Raw genomic sequence first — 24,094 nt, forward strand, 5'->3', positions numbered from 1 at the left:
GCCTGGCTGTACCTGTGGAGCAGGAAACTGACAGTTGACAGCGCAGCGCTCTCACAGCTGCCCCTCAAGCCCCCCCGGCTTAACAACTGGGTTTCATTTGGCCAAAGAAGCCGCCACAGTCCCACGGTTGCTCAGTCGAGACCAGCTGCTAGCTTCCACCATTCAACCTATGCCTCCTGTGCGTCTGCCTCGATCCACAACAAACGGAATGAGGTCCTATCTGATCGGGGCTGTCAGTCACATCTCAAAGCCTCGTCTCCCGGTGATATACCAGATAGAGAAAATGTCGAGTTTGTGAAGGAAAGAACGGTGCTCTGTTAGTACAATTTCAAATATCTTGTTTGTGTTTGTCAGTGGGTACATCAACCATCACATCCCTTTCGACTTGACGGCGTCTTCCAGCCTCGCAAGCATGTCTGACTTTGCAGGCCGTGACGGAATCAGAATAGAGATCTATTTTTGGGGATCTGACAAGGTTTGTGTGGGGTCAAAAAGATCAAGACCTCTTTGTTCTGTTCCTGAGGGCTAAAGAAGCAGCTGCACAGGCCGAGGAATGGCATCTGATCCAGACTCGGCGTCTAAATTTGTGCATGAATGCGTTGAATAAAGGAACAGAATCATTGGGCAATGGAAAAGTATTCAATCTGAACGCAGTATTCTATAACAAAATGTACCAATTCTCTTTGGATGTAGGAAAGAGGCTAACAAGTGGCGACATTTGAAAAAGAGCAAATCAAATATAGAGCACTTAGATAACTAAACTTGAGTATTGGCTGGTAACAATCACCTCTCTATTAGAGGCCAGACTGATCAACAATATATTATTGATTGAAACACACTTCAAGCTGCCATTGATCTAGGTTTGGCTAACATTTCACTCCCTCTTGTTGTTCGTTATCTTCACTCAAACAAAAGACTTTCACTGTTTGTTTGTTTTTTACCAGTAATGTTACTGATGCCCATATCGATATCAATAGTAATATCAGATACCAACACTGGTAACTTTCGGTTTCAGATACCAATACTGGTATCTTTATCAGAAAGACTTCATGAGGAATATTTCTGACTAGCAGAGCTGGTTTACACGTCTGCTAATCAGTTAAGCGTTAATTATCAGAACCATTTTGTGTATGTGTGCGTTAATTCGAAAATCAGATTACCAAACCCTTAAAATGTTGTTTTCCATTTCCAAACCTTGCTCTTAAGATGGTAAGATGGATCATGGACAACCTGAGCAGAAGAATATCGTCTCCCGTACTTCAGAGAGCTTATTGAATAAGTCTGTCTCTGTCCTAGACGCTTTTATTGTGAAGTGCTGCTTGACCTACATGAACCTAAAAAGTTTCTATTATATGTATAATTTTGAGTTTTCTAAGCACTCAGGTCGACTGACATTTTTTTTTGATAATACCGGTAAAAATCAAAGACCACTCTATCAGCACAGAAAAGTGGCAATCCTCATTCAAAAATACATTGCCTGCTTGAAAAAATGTATCGAAGAGAAACACCATTAACCTTGTTTGCTGAGACAGAATGTGATGATACGATCAATGCCAATATCATCTCTGTAGGGTTGGCACATGTTTGTTCAAGTTTAGCACACATTCTGTAGGCCGGGGAAAAAGTTAGCCTTGCTTTTGTTAAATTTGCTGCCAACCTGTTTTCTCTTACGTCGTTACACGTATAAATATAGAAAAGATGACAAGCTCTGATGGAAAAGTTGGCTCAAGCATTTAGGATATTTCACACTCAACACCAACTGAGAGACATGGAGAGCATCGTGCTGTGGAGTCATGCCACTTCATGAGTCACACACTCTGGGAAGACTCCACTTTAACATTTTGTGGATGTAAGCAGAAAACAAGCAGACAACCTGCGTTATCTTGTCCAATCATGGTCTCACATCTTCTCTTGCACAAGTGATACACGGTGACTCTGGAGGGAAACTGAATACTGGGAAATGACGAGTAATTGGCTGACAGGAATGACGTTAAAACGTGATGAGTGAAAATAATTCATATCACGGTTTGTGTGTTCAGAGGCTCTTTGATTTTAGGGGACTAAAAAAGTCAGAAGTAATTTATAGATTATTGTATACACCTGGAATACCTAGCTCTAGAAATGTAAAGGTGCAGAAAAAAAAAAAAAATCACTAAAACACTTTATTTCCAGCTTGTTTTAGTCTCCTGGAGTCTTTGCTGTCTGCCTGGAAACTTCACAGTTACGACAAGATGCCACGCTGTTTGCACCTGTTTACAGTTTTGAAAGTAGGCTGAGTTAAACTCGCTACAAATCCATACAGAACCAGCATTACGAGCTGTCAATTTTATCATTGTGCTCTCGGCAGAAAGGATTTACATGTCTTCCCAACATGGGAAAGTCTTCCTCAAATTGAAAACATACAATGGGCACATCCAAGTTTTTTGTAAAATATTTGCAATCCCCAGTCTATTGCTCATCTAGTTATTAAAATAGAGAAGAATCTTGTCAACAATGACACATAAAATGATGTCTATTGGACAAGTGGCAACTCCCTGTGTAGAAAGGACGCCTCTGTGAAAGTGCAAAAAAACTGCAGTTCCGTAGTTCACCACTTGAGGCCGGATCCAAAAGCCAATGAATCCCCTTTGGGATCTCATTAAAATGCCAATTTTCACAGCTGAAATCAACATGTTTTACAGCCTTGGTCAAACAACAATTTGAGATCAATAAGTCATATTTGTATTGGTACACACTGGAAGGGGTTTAATTATTTTCATACCTAATCCATTTTAATTTTAATAAGCCTGAGAGTTATTTATACATCTGCATTAGTAGGGGCGTGTTCGAGTTGACCGACATGTAGACGCATTGGAGCTGTTTGACAAGAGGCTGAAGGCATCTCCACCTCTTCACCTGTGTCTAGATTGACCAAACATAAGGATAAGATAGCATTACCTATACGGGGACTGCTATTGTTTGGTATCAAAATGCCTATTCAGAAACCATCGGGTGACATCACTGAGGCTATGTCCATATTGTATACAGTCTTTTGTAATGGAGAACCAAACTTGACTATTCAAGTCTTTGTGCAGACCCAAGAAATCTATTTTCAAAATAGACCAAACATTTTCACCTGTCATTTTGTTTTCCTATGTATGGACAGATTCTAAAATATATTTCACAGACAAAATGAGAAAATATCTGTGATATTTCAGGAGACAGCACCTTTTCGATGTAGGCCATTTATGTAACAAACCCAACCCTCTGTGCTATATCAATCTGCTCATCTATCTGTGGGAAAAATAAATACAAAATGGGGAAAAAAACCCATCAGAAATGTCAGACTGTTCATTTAAAGCTTTGAGAAACCAGTGAAAAATAAATGTCAAACAGGAAGCTCATGTTACAATCTTTCAGCTTTGCTGACAAACTGAAAAAAAAACAGCTTTTCTGTTTCACATTTCTCACTGCTCCTATAAGTGTGGTCTGTAAAGATCGCTACACCCCCTTACAATCATTTCCCGCATCCCACAGGAGAAGAAAGAAACAGATGGGGAATGAAACCGTGCTATGCTTAGTTCTAACTGGAGGAGTTTTGTGTGTGTGAGTACATGAAAGAGGGGGGTCTAAAGCAAGCCACATTCTGCAGTTGTGTGTCCGTTCTTTTTATTACTTCAGATAATGTTTACAAGAGTAAGCCAGAAGGCGTAAAATGTCATTTTTCATACAGCGGTGCATGTGTGTGATTATGAAACGGACGGAGAACCTGTGCGTGGGATGTGATGTATTTTAAAGCTTCCAGAGGAAATGAAAGAGGAAGTAATTGGCCAACCTTTTTTTTTCACAGTTGCAGTCACACTAAAGCACATTTTCAAGGCATCTCTGGCTTTTATTGAAAAGCCATTGAGAGGACAAAGATTAAGAATACTTCAGCTTTTCTTTTCTTTGTTGTACAGTTGATCATATTTCTGTCATAACGGAGCGCTGCCTTTGCTAACTTACTGGGGAACAAATGGCATACTCTTTACAGTTTGACTCAGAGACTGAAGAAAACATGGGCATAGTCTTAGTCTAAGTAGTTTTTTTTTTTTAAAGACAGTTTTCCTAGCTTACAATGTCATTACATCTCTTACAAACATTTCATACTCAATGATATAAAAGCATCTAGATTGCAATGAAAAGAGTTAATAAACAATTCATGTTCATATGGTGCTAAACACTACTATTATTATGGTTTGGGTAAGATTTTATAAATCCCCACCAATTCTCTTGGGATCTGATGACAGACAATGGTAAAAAAAAAGAAATTGGGCTCATGTAGTTTCATGTAGTCTCAAGCTGGGAAGGTATGAAGTCTGGTTGGCTGCGATACACAGCAGCTCCAGAGCTCTGTTATTTTATGAGGGCTTTAAAGACTCCTGCCAGGAAGGAGGGAAGATTTAGAGACAGCACTGATGGTAGCCAATCCTCAGTGCTGTCCTCACTTCTTTGGTCACTGGTGTATATTGTCTTCTAAAAATGGCATTAAAAACGGTGGGAGCCCATTCCAGCAAACAGTCGGGCCTTTTGAAAAACAGCCACACAAATTTAAGCTATAGTTTGGAGTCCCTGGCAGCGTTGCCTCCAAAATCCCCTGTTCCATTTAACTGTCACATAATGGCTGCGGTGATGTACTGCTTCCTTTGCCCTGCACTCAACCATTACCTACTGCTCTACTGTAACAATAGGCCCCCTTCTCCTTAATATGCCACCCTCTGACTACAGTAAAATATGAAGAGTCTTCTTTACAAGCCCCCCCACTTAGCCTGCATTACAATGCTGCGCCTGCAGGTGAAGTCTAACACTAAGCCAACAGAGCACACAAGAAGAGAAAAACAGGGTATGGCAAAATAAGAGATGGGGGAGGGGGGTGGAGAGAAAACTGCCCCCTTGAATACAGCAATTAATCAATTAGCTGGAGCGAATCAATACTCCCCGTCCAGCTTGGCGGGCTGACAGCACTCAGGTGTAATTAAAATTGTAACTATTGACAAATCAAGATGGATGGAGCGCTCCCTGCCTCATCTGTTCAGCCTTGAAAGAGAGATTATCTTTGTGAGACCGAAACCCATCAGGTGTACATGTTTGTAAGAGAGTGTGTTGCGTGGTCCAAGGTGCTAGCAAGGGGAAGTGTGCTGAAGTTTTAGGTCAAGCGTGAGTAATGCCACAGGTCAATGCCTCGCTTCCAAACATCCATCTCAATCCGTCACCTTTCATCATCGTTGGGTCATCCGCATTAAGTAGACTGTTAGGAGTGTTAAGTGACTTGGTCAAGTGTGAAGTGTATCCAAGCAAGTGAAAATCAAGATGCTCATCTTACAATTCTACATTTGGGTAGCTGCTCATGTGTAAAATGTGATGTGGAGCTGTGAATGCACGTCATTTTTCTTAAGAGATGGCAATGTTCTCGCACCTCTCCAAGGCAGAGATAAAGTAAAGAAAAGAAACTCAATCAGGTGAGATCAGATCTGAAGAATCCATGCATCTACCAATAAGGGAGCTGTATGCAGAGATGGAAGAACATCTGGTTTAGGAATAATCAAGAGCTTGTCACTCCGAGGTGATAAAAAATGTCAGAAACAAGTTTTAAATTAGCCATTTTCTTGGCCTCAATATGACTGCTGAAGCTTCTTCTTTTCCTGTCTGCATCTTTCTCTCAGTGTGTAGCTCACCTTACATAAGACTTTGTGAAGTACATCTGCTAAGAGTTTTGTTTGTTTTTAACGATGGTTGGTGTTTACATGGTGTTTGGCAGGAGTCAGAAGGAACTCTTCAAAATCAATATCATATGCCTCCATCATTAATGTGCAAACTCCAGCAGTAAAGATTCTTTCTTGAGCGATGTGAGACATGTTCAATTGAGGGAACCATGCCTCAAATCTCTCAAGACTTACACTTAAGTGTCAAAAAGGACACGAAAAGAAAAAATGACATATTTTTAAAGAATTTCAAAAGAGAGGAGCCTTCAAAGCATTTTCAGAAAAATTGTAATTGGTTGTATTGTTAAAAGAGCAGAAGATATTGGCTACACATGGTTGATGCACTGAGCAGAGATTATGACGCATTCCTGTTTGTAGGTCTGAATTATTTCAAAGTTCAGTCTTTGGCTAATTCCAAAAGCACCAGGTACAAAATAACTGCAAAGACAGAAAAGATAGCCAGTAGTTTACAGTCGTAAGAACAATTCCAATGGTTTATTATGTGCTGTCTAGTTTTCTGACAAGTGCATAAAATGAAAAAATTGGACTCCGATAGCCAGTCTCTTCCATTATGGTGAAACACTCTAGTTCCAACTTTACTGTCATACTGCATTTCATTCCATGCTCCTCCTGCTCTTTTTAGTTCATCTTGGATCTATCTAATGTGTATCTTGTGAATACGGTCATTGGGATTTAAAGAGATCTGATTTGTCAGTGACTTAACTGAGTTCAACAAATTGTCTAAACTTGAGTGCCTTTATATGTCAAAGACAACTCTGACTTCCTTGGCAAAAAAAATCTCTAGATGGCACTAAATTCTGTGATGGGTTTTCTACTTCTAAGAGCTTACAAGATGCATCGTGACCTTATTTCATAGCAGAAAAAAACAGACACTATTGAAGTTGGAATGCCAAAAAAACCAACCTGGGACCAACAAAGACTATTATCAATTCAATCGGGAGTGCAACAGGAAACTCGGGGCTCGAAGGGAAGGAAGCAATGGATCCCAAAAGTGGCTTTCTTGGGAGTCGTTGACATATTTTCACTTTACGTGGCAGTCAGGATCATCTCAACAGGAATAACCTCACATAATAATCAGTACATCTCACCTGAGATCAGTTGTGTCATTTTTTTGTACCTTCATAACAAAATTTAGGGACAAAAACTCTTTCGTAATTCGGAAAGTTTTCGTCCTGTAATGCATCCAATTGATATAATGAGGGTCTAGCCAGAAAAGCCTTCTGGCAAAATGGCTTACAGCATTCATCACATTTGATGCGGCAGCCTAACCTGGGGAATCGATAGTGTCCTGTATCAAAATATTAAGGCTATTCCATGTACAAGTATATTCAAATGCCATTAGAGGCCTGAATCAAAGACATAGCCAATGAAAATAGAAAGCCCATTCAAACCTCAATGAATAATCATGCTCATTCCTTGTATAATGGGTGAGTAATCAAATTCAATCACTCGTAAAAACCAAAGATACCTTCTCAATGGATCTGGAAGCACGAGGCAGAGAAAGTCTCGGGTTCTGATAGTTTTCTTTATTCCACGTTATTATTATGTAAAGCATAAAAATGTGTTCTCTCATCAAATCAAAGCACCCCACAAATCAAAGTTAAGGCAATTACAATCTTATTCCACCCTTTCAAATGGCAACAGCTGTTTCCCTTGGTCAAAATTGCAGCATAATTGCACACGGTAGCATATGGTTATGGCTGATTAATTCGACTGGGGGTGAAGGCCCCATTATTCCAGCATGGGATGGGTAAATAGGCATCGGATCCAAGTGCTGCAAAGACGGGTAATGGGATGGCGAAAAAGGGAATGGGCCTTTGATGAGATGTCTGTTAAAGATGGCGTGATTGTCAGAATTGATCAGGCCCTCCACTGTATCTCGGCCATTAAATTGATTTGCTTGTCATCCAGCTTCTTGAGGAGATAGTCGTACCAGTGGTACCAGAACTGTACAGGAAAAACAGGGAGCAGTTTTAGTCTGGATCCATTCTCGGTCACAGAATATATGGCTCAGTGCACTTTCAGTGAAATGCCCCTTCATGAACTCAATGGACCACGGTTGCAGGGTTGTCTTCCCCCATCTTTTTGTTCACCCAGCAGTGCGAGGGCATTGTTAAAGCCCCAGGGGAGCCCAGCATGTGGTGGGATGATAGGTGATGATAGCTAAAGGACAGATTGCTGGCCGAGGGGTATAGGCACTGGCGACTTGCACACTGCTACAAATATAAGTATGTAAATTTACACACACACACACACACACACACACACACACACACACACACACACACACACACACACACTTACACAAAATACCTCCCCCAGGGAGCAGCTATTAAAGAGTTCAGAGGCTGTTTCCCAAGCCCTAAGCCAGTCTGAGTGCACGTTTTATAATAAACACAAAAAGATCCGAATGAGTGAGTCAGGTTTGGAGCCTCCTGAAGCTAGTGTCACTCTACGGTTCACACTCATTTCCATCTAGCCATACGAGGGTTGATGCTGGTAAACAATCCTTGACTCTGGCTCCCCTCTGCCTGTCGCTGCATGCATAATGGTCCTCTTAAAGAGCAAGGGAAAAGTTCAAGTCCATAATCACACCCGTTGCGCTTGCTTATTATTTTTTAGAGGTCACTTTGACGCCCAATCGAAGGACATGAGAAGGAGTAGATCCTGCTCACTCCACTGCCATGTGCAGCTGAATTTGAAGTATAGGGTAAAAGTGCAAAAGGCCTCCAAGTGCTTATTTGGGAGAGGAGAACCACGAGTTGGCTTGGCTTGGCCGATATGAAAATACAGAATAGGATTTCACATCAGCAACATTAAAACAAGGTTGAATGCTCCACCGTAAATCCTTCAATCTATTCTGGGCACAAAACGTTGTGCGGGCCGAAGCTGTATTGTTGCGACTCACAGAGGGTATATCGAAAGTAGCAGCGGCTTCAAAAGGAAAAGAAAAAACACTTTGGTGCTCTTGCCGAAAAGCTGAGTACAATACATGTGTAAGCTATCAGTGTTCTCCTTACTGTTCATCAAAGGTAAATACTACCACTTGTAAATAGAAGTGAACAAACACAAGAGCTATGCCTTGGGGGGGAAAAATAAAACGTCTTCCAACCTCGCTGAACCTACTGAACATGATAACATGCACTCAAATAAAGAATTTATTCTTCAGCCAGCAGTCCAATCTGCCCAATTGCATAGCAGAATGATCAAAGGAGGTGTTTAAAACTGTGTCAGACAAAGAACGACAATCAACAATACCAGTCTAATCCACTTCAATCAGTGCCCCAATTAGGACATGTAGCTGAACAATGATAATCAGCACATCACTACTGGAGCCAAACAGGATACAAGAGGTCCCTCTGTTTTCTATTGAAGAGGAACAAACATTTTTTAGTCCAACAGGCCATTTAGCATTGACCCTTGTCCGTCAGAGTGTATGGTGAGAATTCCCAGCTGGCCTTGGGGTGGCCTCTTTTCCCAGTCCAAGCGTCAGTGTGGAAAGAACCCAAATTAAAAACCATGCAGACAAACAGGACAGCCCTGGAAAACACTATACGCTGACACCAGACTCCTTTGTGTCATGTTCCAGACAGCGGGCAAGATGGCAGGGGCTTAAAAAGAGACTATTTGTGAAGAAGGCTGCTGCATCCTCGCTTCAGCCTAACATTTCTTGTTCCGGTCAAACTGTCTGGGCTGTACGGCACTTAGCAGAGAGAAGAAATGGTACAATCCAATCCAAATCTGCCTCTTTGCAATCCAATAGTCATTTTTGGAGGGGGGGGGGTTACATAACTGGCATTTCAAAGAGCAGGACTGATGGAAATTTTAGGATTAAAGTTCTTAGAATGTAGTACATGAGATGTGGGAGAAAAAAATGAAAAGTGGCTGGCATGCCAATGAGGGAATTTGCAAGCAAATGCGGTCACTGAACAGAATTGGTGTGAAATGGCATCGATTATACCGTACTGTTGCCACCTTAAAGCACCCTCTAAAGAGAGAGCAGTAGCTGGTGGCGCCAATTTTATATCACTTTGCCCAAGTAAGATGACCTTATCTCCCCCCTGATGCATTTAAGTATTTAAGCCAGAAGAGGATTTTTCTCTTTTTCTGAGCCACAAAATCCGAAGTCCTCTTAAAAAGTGAATTCATATCCGAACACAGTAGCTGTTGCGTGAGGAAAGTTTTTAAGCCTTTTATGCTAGTCTGTATAAATGTACAATGTTTTTGGTAATTCTATTTGTAGGTTTCCAGACATACATCCTCGAAGATGTTATCAGTCAGTCAGTGCTGATAATGGCTTTGACATGCCACTTTTCTGAAGCAGGATCTTAACTCAAATCTACCAGGGATTGAATGTCCATGTGACTAAGTATTCCACGAGGACTTTGCTCTAATTTGACCGGCCGCTGCACCGTCTTCACAGGAAATTTCTGATTGTGGCGCAGCAAAACTTAAGCCAGGTTAAACGTTGTTTATTTGAAGTTGAACACTCCCATCTTTTTTGATGAAGGGATGGAGGGGTTGAAGTGATTTAAGAAGTCTTTAAAGGAAACTCTGTGCGGTTGCCTGCCTCCACTTGCAATGACCGCAAACAAAGCAGTATCAATCACAGCACAAATTACACAGACACTTGGATAAAATGTATGTTTTAGATACTTTAAGAAAAAGTGGATTGTCTAATTCAGATAACATCAAGTAACAAACTAAAATTTGCAGGAAACTCTGAGTTTTCCAGGATGTTGCAGCATAGATTAAAACCCCTGATAAATTCTGAGACAAAGACTCTTGACACAAATTCACTCATCTCTATACTTCCCTCCTTTTTCGCTCCTAACACATTTACATGACTGAACAAAGGAGGCGTCTTCAAATTGTGAAAAAAGAGGACACAGTAGGCCGTGACAGGAGTGGTTGAGGCACTAAAGATGTAGCGACGGCACTTTCTTGTCACATATCTTCAGGATAAAGAAATGAACAAAGATGCCTTTTTATGAAAAGAAAAGTGACGCTGCTATCCATACACACTTATAAATCCTTACCTGGGGGGTTTTCGCAAGATATTTTTACACCTCTGTAGGTATAATTATAGAATGTGCCCGTAGCAACAACAACAAGAGTGTGCTGACTGTTCCGATGTTGTAGGACCCAGGTCTATTTCCAGGGGAAGGAATGGCAAAGTGCTGAGGTGTGGTTAACGTCGTCAATAGGTGAAAAGTTCACAAAGGGGGTCTTTTAGATTCATTCAATACTTTCTCAAGACACAGCAGAATAGAAAAAAAACTATAGTAATACTCTGGCTGAAGACCATGTCAAAGAAAATAAGTGAGCATTTGTATCACATTTGTATGACCAAATTAGAACTGTCACAGTCACTGTACATCTGTCAACTTGTCTACGGTCTCGTTCCCGTCTGTCTTTCTGCTTTTAAGCCACATAATGACACCACTGTCAAGTGACAGCTCTGATTCTTTCATAATAACAGTGTTTGGGTACTTTGTCACTCTCTTTATATGATATACATTAAACGTACAATATGTTGAATTTTATGACAATGCTTAGATTAAAATATCTAAATGAATATTAAGTGGTCTAAACCTATGTTGTCAGTAGTCGTAATATCAGATACAACATTTTATTGTTGCCGTGGAAACACCGTACTCCAAAGACAGCTACATAAGGAAGGGAGAATTGCTACTGGAAGCTGCTACGGTCAACCCTGCGGGGGGCAGCCAGTAGCAGAGGGAACTCCCATGATTCCCCGCCAGCCTGGACGTCATCTTTTGTTATTGTAGTATTGATTGAGAGCCCCCTGGTGGCCTAATCTACATATTGTATCTTTAAGGGTGGGACAAAATATCTGTGTGGTAAGATATCTTCGTCCTGACTCATGTGATACAATTATCCTGGTCAACAGAAGGCTAAGCAAGAGACTCAAGCAAACGTCACTCATTTTTTTTATTTTTTAGCAATGAACAATTAACTATAGGGTTAATAACATGTAAGCGATTGGCATGCTCCAACTCTTACTTTATTTTTAACATTGCATGTGTAGCAGCTAATGATTCCCACACGGTCATCAAACCTCTCTTAAACTCTCCAGTTGACTGGTATTGGGGGAATGTGTTCAGATCAATAAAAAACAGCACTTGCAGGAGGTCTGGAAGTGCTTTTCAGAGAGAGAAAAACAAAAGGTCTTTCAGCGACGCCTCTATCTTGGACTTGCCACTGGCAGAGACCTTGGGTGGGAAGTTTTGTTTTATCGAGCGCGGCACAGTGAAACTCTAGACGTCCCTCTGAGAAATCTATCACTGTACTTTGACCATGGGTTTTCTCGCTAGACCTGAATACTAAAAGCAATGCGTTGTGACCTTTTGGCAAAGCGCTAGCTGCAGGGTTCTGGGACGGCTTCATTTTTTTCTTCCACCCCCCCCCCCCCACCCCACTTTTTTGCAAGTCATTTTTAGAGGGCACAGCTGCTACATGGAAACCTGGTTCCCTGGTCTGTCAATTAGGATGTGTGACAAATCAGGGCATACGTAGTCTGGAGACTTTCTCTCAACCCTGCTGTCTCCGTGTATCACTCACAGTATGATCTCAATTAGTTCTTCGTCTTACATTAGTTCAGCTTCTGTTAGTTTGGAATTATTCTAAAAAGAAACACACGTGCCTGCAGCGTTTTCAAAAAAAAATCTCACATGAAAGATCATAGGCGGCTTTTATCAGAAAATCTTGACATAAGAGTCTCTTCATTTACAAAAACACCTGCCGTCTGTGCTATAACTCAATGCAATTGGCTTCCCAAGAGCTCAAGAATGTATAGGCACAATATACACATGCCCACACAAGTATACGTCTCATCAAGTGTCTGACCATTCAGTGAAGAAGAGGAGTGACGTCAGGGAATCAAAGCACCACAACAGCCTGCATCTGCAGATTCCAGCTCTACCTCTTCATCTGAAAGCCATTGACCAGCACATGGAAATTTTTTTATGAGTATGTGCCCTATTTCGTAGGCTGTGATAAGAATGCATCCAATTTACTTCCTTCCGAAAGCAGTCGAGAGGCAGTGCTCCCAAACTGCCTCCAATTCATTCCAGCCCATACAATTTCAATCCAATCTCCTAAAAGATTTAAAAAGAAGATGACATCCTTGACTTCAGTAACTGTGTCAAGGTCCACAACCAATATAGGAAGCCAAAAAAAAAAAAAAAAAAGGGACAGCCACTCGAAAAATGTTGTGCATCCTGGCCTGACAACAGAATGGAAGGGCTGATTTCTATGCCAGCAGTGTCCTGGCAGGCCCCCGCACACTCTGTCAAAACCATCCTCATGGATGTAAATCAGAGTGCCACGCCTCTGACAGAATGAAGTCCTCAACTCCCCGCTAAAGCTCCTAAAGTCGCGCTGTAGCCAGTCAGGCTAATCTGCAGCCATTTGAGTGAAGCAGAAGTATGTATGCCAAACATGACATTCCAATAGAGTGCTTCCCACCGCGCCGAGCTCAGAAATAGACGCGTTAAGAAATGACAAAACCAGCAGGCAAGCCGAGCATTGTCTCGGCATGACCTCCGCAAATAAATGGAAGTGAACAGTGGGACAGACCAAACAGATCCTATAACTGTCACTCTGAACTAAATATCCAGGGAGACTTGAGAGGAAAGCCTTTTTTTTGTTTGTTTTTTTTGCATGTTTTAATGGAGACTGTGCTTATGTCTCGGCATGCAAAAATAGGCCGTTTAGTGCTTGACTGCTAGATGGTAAAACTTCCACTTGATATGACAGAAGTTTTGACGTTCCAGTCCGAAAACGTGAAGCTTGAAACTTTAAGTTTGTTTATTATGACTGACATTTCTTTCTCTTATCTTGCCGTTGCAAAATGACGATGAATGACAGGACCCCCCCCCCAAAAAAAAAAATAGATTATCTCTCTCTCCTCAGCAAGCCTTAAAGCAAGTCACCGGAGCACTTTAGTCTGATGAAGGCCGTTCTCCCGTCGTTAAAAAGCCGTTTCAGTAGACTGGTCATTAAAATGTGCCAAGCGATGGCCGACACGTCCGTCCAGAGGCATGCTACTCGCCTCATCATGTTCTTTAATCATTGCACGGAAGGAGAGCAGCCCACACGGGGGTCACTTTCAATGAGCTGCTCTCTGAACAGTCTGAAGAGAGTCCAATTAAATCCTACATTTTTTGACCCAGGAGCGACGGTGTAATGAAATCTGAGGGATGATGCCTCTGCTGCTGCTGGAGCAAGAAAAGTGAGAGTGACTGGCCCTTACTCCCCCCCCCCCCCCCCCCCCCCCCCTGCATGTATACAGTAACATGCATGCATATTGCTTTATGCATCAATGCAAATGCCCCCCCAGGCCATTGCTGTGAATAATGTGTTCTTAGTCAACTTCCTTGGTTAAACAAGCGTGAAGAGGAAAAGAGAAAAGACAGGGACTAAGAAACCAGACGCATCCAGCATGGACTGATACAGTTATAGAACGAGCGGAAGCACCAATGCCGGCTTCTTAATCCCTAGGACACCACGAGTTATCAATCTCCTGTAAATGTCAGGCACCGGGATATGCCCTCATGAATGATGGATATCTGCCTTGTTTGTTTTTTTCATCTCCTCTACATTGTATTATTGAGTGAGCGTCACCGGAGGCTTAGAATCTATCTTGAGAGGTAATACTCCCTCCTTACAGTCGCAGCGATACCTGAATTCAAATCACTCATGTGGCGAGGACTGCAGCACAGTCGAGAGAAGTGCACGAGTGTTTTATTTAACCATGAGTCACCATGGAAGTGTTGGTGTGACCCTCAATAGGAACACGTAAATGGAAGGTTTTACATGCATACTGTAAATACATCCAAAATAGAGGTTTTTAAATGTTAAATATCAGAGGTCAACCACTTTTTATACGTCCTGTGATAAAAGCTTGACACCTACAGAGCAGATGGACCAGCCGATTATTACCTACATCAAGAGTTTTTTGTCCATTCGACTGCAAAATAAAGCAAAAAAAGAAGTCCAGGGAAGGATGCTAAAAAAAAAAGGTTTGGAGCCTATCTGAACCCGACTTACCGAAAAAATCCAAAGCTTTGATTCTTTAGCAAATCACAAGTCTTAAAATGAAACAATCACAGCGTAACAGGTATCAATCTTGTTCGATTTTGAAGTGCAACATAGGAGAGTTTAAATTCATGGTATCATACCGCGATATGAAACTGCAGATTTCAGGATGATATTTCAGTGTCGAAAATGTTCCTCCAGTATGAACATGATGAATCTACAGATAAGAGGCACGATGCTTCAGCAAGGCACAACCACGTTTTGACATAACTCCTCAGTTTTGGAAATATATCCAGACATACAGAGTGTTTGTAATGCACATTTAATTGTATTTTAAAAACAGACTGGACTATTGGCCTTGGTGGAGGTCAGCGCCCTCAGAGTGCAATTCTAGTTTTCCATTGTCGTTCTACAATATTGAGTGAAGGAGCAATTAAGCTGTACTTTGCCAAAGACCCCCTGAAGCACCCTCAAGGACACACGTTGCTAACTACAGACCACACTCTGGTCAAAGGGTGCCTGATTGACAGTCCAGATCACAATGAGCATGTGTCCCTTTTAGTCAGAATCGGTCTCGGAGGCTCCTGGCTTTTTCTCTCCCAAACACAAACTGGCTTCAGTGAAAACACTTTTGTAAGAAACAGTCCACTGTACAAACTTCACACAAATAACGAAGCCCCTGCAGGATTAGGGTAAATATTAAAGAAAGGGGAGGGGGGGGGGGGAGGCCTGAGGTTACAGCAGACTCTCTGCTGGGCATCAGAGACACCCTCCAAGTCTCCACAGCAATATAACTGAGAATCTTTTGGTATTATTACACCGAAAAAATGTGAGTCGTACTCCAGCTCGAGCAACTACTCCAAAAAAAACAGGAGGAGGAGGATGGGGGGACAAAACAGCCACCACTCCAGTCCCTGCAAAACTGCCACGCTTGACTGTTGCTGGTCTCGTGCTCACGGGGGGGGGGGAATCATTCGGCAGAATTCTCAAAGAACCAATTAATTTTCAGCGTCCACATTTAATCGCTCATATCAATATGTATCTGTTTATTCACGACGCTTGTTTGCCGCGCAAAGTTTAATTTCATAGGGAGATGAGTTGATTAATTAATTAGCACTCATTAATCAGATTAACATTTTTAACAGCTGGGCTTCTGATGATATATTCACTGCAACATGTTCAAACCAGAGCATTTATTTACGCTTTCTAAACATTAGAGCAGCTGGAGGGGAAATACTCGGGTCTTTAAAACTCACATTTGTCACATTATAAATGATACACGCCACGTCAGGCTTGATCTGGATAAAGTTCAGTTTGAAAAGCAGTTCAGGGGAAATGAAGAAAGCATGGGGTGGGGGGGGGGGGGGTCTCACCCTAATGTTTAATCAAGTAGATACGAGGAGCAAGGGTCTGCCAATGTGTATGGGTGTGTGTGTGTGTGTGTGTGCGTAAGAAGCATGCAATTAAGACGGAGTGTGTGTGCAGTGTGCAGTGTGTGTGGGTGTCACAATCATGTGTAGCCTAATGAGGAAATTATAGGCTATATGTGCAAAAGGCAAAGAGTAATGAACACATCACAGATCAGTAAGCAGCTGAATGGGAACGCGACCAAACATCCAACACAGCAGGAGAGCTGCAGCCGGACACTAATGGACCCCGTGTAATGACTAATCGGCACGTTGCCCCCCCCCGGTGTCCCTTCTTACCTTGAGCTTGCGTGGAGTTGATGAGTAAGGAAAAGAATAAAATCCATGTGGCGCGCCACATCGATCTGCCCCAGGAGTCCTCGGACATGGTCCCCAAAGTGGGCAGGCTGGACAACAAGTGCCCCGGTATGCTGTGTCACGAGTCCCCGGTGTGGTTCTTGCCTGGTTGTCCGAATGTGGTCAAGGGAGTTGGGGGGGGGGGGGGTCTCTGTTTGAAAACTGGCGACGCACGGCGCACCGATCCTGGGCGCAAAACCGACCCCTCGCGCTTGGAGAAATGTGGTTAAAATGAGGTCTGTTCTTGTTCAACACTTGTAGTTTGCTCCAATTCCACAGCCCCCCTGCACGTTAATTTTCCTTTAAAGCAACGTAGCAGCCGGAGTTGAGCGTCTTTGAAGTAGTACTGGCTCCAACTCACTCACACGAAATCCAGGTTAAATCCAAAACACACTCCATTCGTCGCTGCACCTGTAACAAGGCAGGCTGTAGCTCATACTTTTCCCCCCCTCTTTCGTCCTTGAGGTGCTGTTTTTCCTCCCTCTTTCTGCCTCTTCCTTTAAAAACTTCAAGCTCGTTGTCCGGAACCGAGTGGTTCTAGTTCTTCCAACAACAACAAAAAAAAAAAGCAGCGGGGCAGACTTCCCCACCGCGCGCGCTGTCAAGGTCGGCAATTTCAGTTTGACAGGAGCACTGAGGAGGAGAAGTTGAGCAGCTCGTAGAGAGAGAGAGGAGAGAGAGAGAGAGAGAGAGAGCGCAGGGAATGAGGGGCAGCGGGGGGGAAGAGAGAAACTTGCGCGCAGTCACACTGTCATGGTCGGAGCCTGCCCGTGGAGGAGGAGAGCCCGGCTGCCGGTGTGTGAGAGAGTATGAGTGCGCGTGTGTGTGTGCGCGTGTGTTTGTGTGTGTGTGTGTGTGTGTGTGTGTGCGCCTCGGATGGGGACGAGTCCAGAGTTCTTTATGAGGAAACATGAGAATGTAAAGTGCTGGCAGCGCAGCGCAGGTCGCCACCATGCGGCTGTGCGAGGAAAAAACACTCCATGCATCAACACAGCCCGAGCACAGGATATCCAGGGGACGATTTTATTGCTTTCCACATTACCAAAAAGGTGGTATGAATAAAGCCTTTTTAAGGAGCACGTGCTTCTGCCTGCCAGGGTTTGGAGTGGAGTGGTGCTTAGGGTGCCTGAGGAGAAATCAGTGTAATGTTTCTGCAGGGATTTACAAGAGTTTATTGACCTTCTTGCATCTTTTTATCCCCCTCCTGCATCATAATAGGGATTTATTTTTTGGCTGCATTTAAATACTTCCAGGGTTCACACTGTGCGTTAGTGCAGCACCCTTCTAAGCACGCTTGTATTGTTCTGTTCTTTTTTAGCAGTGGAATGTAATTCCCCCCACGCTGTTTGAGGTGCATGACGTGAATAAGGGGGGGGGGGGGAGGCTCACAAACGGCTGTGCTAAGTCTTTTACACAGCCAGGATTGAAAGTGCTTCGTGTTATCTTGTCTGAGAAGGAGAAGCAGAAGGGGGAGAAGCGAACGAGAGGAGGACAGAAGGAGTAGAGAGGGGGAGTGATCAAGAGCGGCTGAGCAAATGACAGTATCAGTGAAGTAGAGGCTGAGGGAGAGAGTGAGAGAGAGCATGACGGAGCAAATGTTCCTGTCTTGAAAATGACAGTGCTTTGCCAGGAGAAAGCCGGAGTGCTTAATGTCTGTAATGTTTTTGTTTTTTTTGCGCGAGTGGCGAGTCCCCATTTAAGCCACCGTAGGGCAGTGAGGAAATAATGCACCATTGTAATAGCTTCTGTTGTTCCTCAGCAGGATTTTCAGGCTCCTGTTGGCTCTCTCCCCCCCCCCCCCCCACCTCTTATCCAAAAAAAAAATGTGATACCTTGCACAAAAGTTAATAATAGGAGAGTTTGGAAGGGGGAAAACCAAGATGGAGTGCTTCCTCCTCCACCCCCGGGGGCAGCTCGGGGACCCGATTATGATTTTTCAAAGTACTTACTGTGACTCAACTCAGCAAGAGGGTCATTTAGAAAATCCCTGGACACAGTATATTGGAGCCACAGCCTTCTGTACACAAGTGGCAAAGCCTTTTATATTTGTGTGGCTTTTTTCTTTCTCTACCGTGCGATTGGCCAAAACCGCCGGCGCTAGCCCACGGTGTTGTTTAGCAATGGCTAGCTGTGATCACAGGTGCAGTAGCGGCTCAATGCAAGCTGTATTCACTCTTTTTTTTTTTTTTTTATCGTCCTCAAACTCACCACACAACACATAATGATCGTTTAGAGCTGCAGCTGACTGCAATTACTTTGAGTAAGTGTGACATTTGCCCCTGGCATCCACACTTAACACTTTAAACCAGAGTGTTAGATGCCATTTTTGGCAAGGTAAAGGTGTTAGAAAAGAGAGCATGGAAATCAGGGAAGTAACTGGAGGGAAAACAAAACATACTTTACTCTAAAAGACCATGAAAGAAAAAGCTTCCTTTCTTTATGTTATGAATCAGTGATTTTCCAAAGTGTGGGCCGCTAAATTACCAGTCAAAGGAGTGGGTTGGAAATGGCCAATTCCAGATGAAAATAAGAATTTTATTTTTTCCAATTGCTTTTTTGGCATTTTGTTGTGCTGCAAGTCGTTGTTTTTTTCTGTATATTGCTGGATTATTTTTCTTGCACTGCATTACTGTCAACCCACTCCCTATATTTCTTTCTGTTAAAGCTCCATGTGAGATTTTTTTTGCTGATTATGAAGCAGGCTGAAATTAATACCGATGCCTCAATATGACTTACAAAAGCTAAACAGACCATGAGCGACAAAGTTCGTAGTTTCTATCGAGTCATTTTAAGGCTTGTAACCTCTGCCACGGGGTAGGTGCTAGACAGTGATTGACACATATGCTGCCTATACAGCCTCCGTTGCGTGATGCAGTTAACAGTTAAAAGAAAGCAGAACATATGTATGAATGTATGGAACAAGCTCAGCAAAGAGAAGAATGACCACTTTTCCACAGGGGGCGCTAAACCGGTTGCAATCAGAGTTTGTCACAGAATCTTTGATACGAGAAAAATAAATCAGAAAACACTTCATCTTTGTGTCAAGTGTTAATGAGACTTACATGACAAGGTGTTTGGTTGGGCCCCAGGATGTTTTTGGGGTAACATTGTGGTAGAAGAATTCTTACATTCTTAATTGTCTGTCACTTGTTTGTTGTCCACTTTCAAATAAACAGTCTCGAGGTTGAGATATTGAAAACAGATTTTTCTCGACGTTCCTGGAAGCTATTCATTTTCATTAATTTCTGTATAGGACGGCAATTTGTCACAACTGAGATGTAGATTTCAAGGGTCTCTTAATACATTTACATCCGAGGCGGAAGTACAAATCAATAGCTGCCTTGACAGGTAAAAAATGAAAATGTTGTAGAATGATTGGTGGTTATTCTAGGAACTCAAGTTGGAGTCAGCCGGCTAAAATAACAGCTTTGGTTAAAAAAATAGATATTCACCCGTACAACTTGTGTTCTGAGAGCACCCTACCCTTTCCCCCCCAAAAAAACATAGCCTCTGTCTTGCCAAACAGCTAGATGTTCACTGAGCTGCTGCTGCTGCTGCTGATGATGACTGACTGACTGGATCTTCAACCAAGAAGGGAAAAACTGACAATAAAATTCAGCTCTGCTTTCATTTCTATCAGCAACACAGGCACTCAGCGGTAAAACCCTGCATCTTCTCATCTGTAGAAGAGAAACCGAGAGAGAGAGAGAGAGAGAGAGAGGAGGCAGAGCAGGACAGGCATCTTTGAACAACAAAGGGCATCAGTGTTTGAAATCATCAGAGAGACCCTCAGACCAAAGCCCCGATCAACAGCTCGGATCCTCACCTCTGTCTGGATTTGAGTATTTTTCCCGAAATACGGGGAGATCACAAAAACACACATGGACACACAAACAAGGCTGCAGCTGAAAAAGCAGAGGAACATCAGAGGAATGATCTGTTCACTGCTTCGACTTGGAGACGGGGGTCAGAACTCCAAGAGGAAGAAAGGCCGGAGGGAAGAATGCTGAGTGCTTCAGAGAGATCTGTGGAGTTCATCTCAACAGACATGCACGTACAGACACACACACAGAGACCCACACACTCATCACGCTGAGGTCCTGATTCAACATTTACAAACGAAAGGGGGACTCTTAAGGCACAACGTAAAGAAACGTTACTGAAACAAAAACTCTCATCTAGGCATTTCTACAAGTGTATATTGAATTCAGTGAAACACAACACATAATGCGTTATGACGTGTTTCAGCTAATCAGCTGATTATGGAATGATAAACTTACGTTAATACTTAGTCACAAGAAAAAGTAGTTGTTGTAACGGACGATGACAGACTGCTAACTCCAGCTTTGAGCATGCTCATCGCTAATCACACTGCGATGTGTGCTTCAGGCTAACATACGCAACAGCTGGTAGGCAGCTGCTGGAGACCTTGCTGTGAAAATGCTGTTTTCATGGGGACATTTGATGAATCTGCTCTATCAAACAGTATTCAACTCAAGCAGGGCCACAGCTACAACACTGTTTGCCCACAGCTGATGATTTCTTTTTTTTTACAATCCCAAAAGTTTTCTGTGGGGGTTTGTGATTGGTGTTGTATACTTTCTGTAAGCATTACTTTTGTTCAATAGTACTGCACAGAACCGATTGTGCTTGTTTGAAATATTTGGTATCAGGAATTTCAAATATGTTTCATATATTTTCATGATGAATAAATCTGGCAATGCCATTTGTTACATTTTGTTACCTTCGCACATGCTTAATCCACCCCCCACCAACCACAATTCCCTGCTGATGCCACGTCTGAACAGACCCCAAGACACAAGTAGTAGCTGATAAACTCCAAGTATTTACTACAGCCCGTAATCTGCCAGCAGAAGCAAATGAGCAGAAGCCACAGGTCTTGTCGTTAGCTTAAAGTCTCACTACTATTTATCAAACATTTCTCACACCATTACCATTTCTCCATCAATTAGCGCCCGTTTAAGGTGAGGCATCAAAGAAGCATGGCTCTTCTTAACCACAAATGAACACTACGTCCCCTATCCCATCGCCCTGACCCATCTCCCTGCGGGGTTTAATGAATCGGAACGAGCAGGGGGTTAATGGGAATGGGAGCTCTGTGGGAGGCTGACGGGGTGATGAGAGTTGCTTATTAGGCTCCAAGGCCAATTACAATAAAGATCTGTCATAGTCTCCCCCTGATAGAGGAAGACACATGGGCTCCCGTGGGGCTCGGCTGACCAGTCAACACAAAACACATTGACTGAACAAAACTCTTATTTACAAGGATAACAATGCAGCCTTGTTGATTCACAAGTTTAGCTTAGATCAGCTTATTTCCTAGAGCTGTTAAGAGCATTAGTTGAGGAAAGGTTATCTAGGAGCAATTCCTACTTTGCCATTCTTTTTCACCCTTTCATGAAAAAATACAGAGTTTAAGGTCAGACAATCAATCATATCTATGTTCATGCATTATTTAATGTAAAGGTCAAAATCAGCCAAAACCCATTTGAACATCCCATTGATTGACTGTATTCACTTAGTAGTTGCGATACTAGATGTGGCTAAGAAGGCCTACACTGGAACCAAAAGTCTGCTCAACAGGCTATTATCTATTGCCAAGGTAGAACGTCCCATAACTGCGTTAAGATGGCGACATGTGGTGGCAGTAGTAACGCTAACGTTAACAGAGCATTGGAACGTTTGTGTGTCAAAGTAAAAAGGTGATTGGCCGAATCCCAATTTCCAGCTCGTTGCTCCCACAACGACGTAACGCAATGTGAATTCACAGCCTGGGACACCAATATTACGCTTTTGCAGAATCAATATGAATGTGCAAAGACGTAATGACGGCTGATCTTAGTTACATTACTATCTGAAAAAATCTAAAGAAACTGATTAAGATTTAGTTGAACAGTAAGGTGGGATCAACATCTAAACCCTGCCATGGTTCTTCAGTGAAATGATTTCCAGAAAGGCTAAAAAGCATTGAATTTGTTAAAAAATAAATTAGTAACATTTCTTGTTCTTTTTTTTTTTTTTTTTTAAATGGATGGACCGTCTAATTTCTGTAAAGGTCTTTAATCGTGGGAATTTTGGCAGATGGAGATGAGTAAAAGAAACATCCAAATATATTCGACAGAGGGAGAGACCAGTTGGAAAGCAGATAGAGGAAAGCAGAGAAGGACTGTTTGTTTAAGTGGGACAGATGGTCAAAATAGAAAAGGAATATGTTAAGCAGAACTGTGCCAACCTTGGCAAAGAGAGGCCTCTGACGTGGAGAGAAAGGTAAAGAGGTTGTAGAAGTAAGAAAAGGAAAAGGATAAACTGTTTCAGATTAATTCTGAGCGTAAAAAGCATATTGCAGATACGTTCATTTTGCCACCCTGCACCACAAACCTAAAAAGGCCCAAATATTTTTTATGAATCACAGAAGATAAATATGTTCATGTTGCACCTGAGCGAAGATTGCACCTGACTGCATCACCCTCCCACTGACATATGCACCTCACTACTTCTCTCACGCATTCAAGAGACTCCAAAATAAACCCTGAAGCTTTCAGACACACCTTTAATGGAAGCTTCACCCAAATTCCTCCAATAACATGTCCTACCTCTAAGTGAAATCCACCTTTTAAAGTAAGTTTATATTTGAGAATTCTACTGCTAAACCCCAATGCTATGGGGCTGAAAAATAACTCTTTTTTTTTTTTTTTTTGCTCCCAGCATTGAGGTGAAAATAACATGTAACACCCACAAGACACAAAAGCGATGTTGCTGTTGAATTTTTAACTGCTTTTGAAATACTTTCCCAACTTTTCAAACAATTTCCAAAAAAGTCAGACGCATAGTTGAACATTTTAAGACATAACGAGGGGAACAGGAAGATCTGGGGTGAAATAAATAAATGATGTGTATGCACATTAACAAACAAATACTCCATTGTTCGAATGTGAGCTAGTATTTACAAAGTTTGTGAATGAGGAAATGTAAACTTTTCTGGAAAAATTGCTGTTTTAACCTTACTTTATCCTTGGATTTAAATTTATAATGATTTGTTATGATAATGTAATAATTATGTGAATGCACTCTTCAACACCTCCCACCACATAAAGCTTTCACACACGTCTACACGTTCACCACTGATGATACAGATTTAACACACCTCATGTCTCTTGTTTTTGATTCACTTAACTTGTTTTGAAATAAATTATTCATTATCTTTGGTAAAATTCAGACTCTTCTTGTCTTTTGCCATTACCCATGAGCCGGGTTATGACACTGAGAACATACACAGACAAGATAACGTTGGGTTAAATGAGTTTTTGGGTTTAGTCGACGCAAGGGGGGAAAACAATCGCTAGATAATCCATCCGTCAGATAATCCTGACTTTGTATTAACAATAACAAGTGTTATAATGTATTTTGCATTTCAGTTATTTATGATTTATGCACTTTACAGAATAAGTCTATTAAGTAATTACTGAGTTTGAGATACAACATACTTTTTTTGTTTTACAGTAATGT

At 42.2% G+C, this 24,094-nt stretch overlaps 1 protein-coding gene across 6 annotated transcripts in view; it reads right to left on the minus strand.

Annotated features, from left to right (window-relative positions):
* Window positions 1-17,338, minus strand: part of sdk2b (sidekick cell adhesion molecule 2b) — a 318,687-nt gene extending 301,349 nt beyond the window's left edge. For 2 of the 6 annotated variants that reach the window (XM_065949805.1, XM_029276802.2), the window contains exon 1: window positions 16,511-17,336. In XM_065949805.1, the coding sequence (XP_065805877.1) occupies window positions 16,511-16,598 (88 nt within the window). In that variant the 5' untranslated portion in view covers window positions 16,599-17,336. Of the gene's footprint in view, window positions 1-16,510 lie in introns of all 6 variants that reach the window. The other 4 variants (XM_020630838.3, XM_029276803.2, XM_065949804.1 and 1 more) reach the window with 3 other exon arrangements.
* Between the last annotated feature and the right edge of the window lie 6,756 nt (window positions 17,339-24,094).

The sequence above is a fragment of the Labrus bergylta genome, chromosome 21 (assembly GCF_963930695.1).
Source record: "Labrus bergylta chromosome 21, fLabBer1.1, whole genome shotgun sequence".
Classification (NCBI taxonomy): Eukaryota; Metazoa; Chordata; class Actinopteri; order Labriformes; family Labridae; genus Labrus; species Labrus bergylta.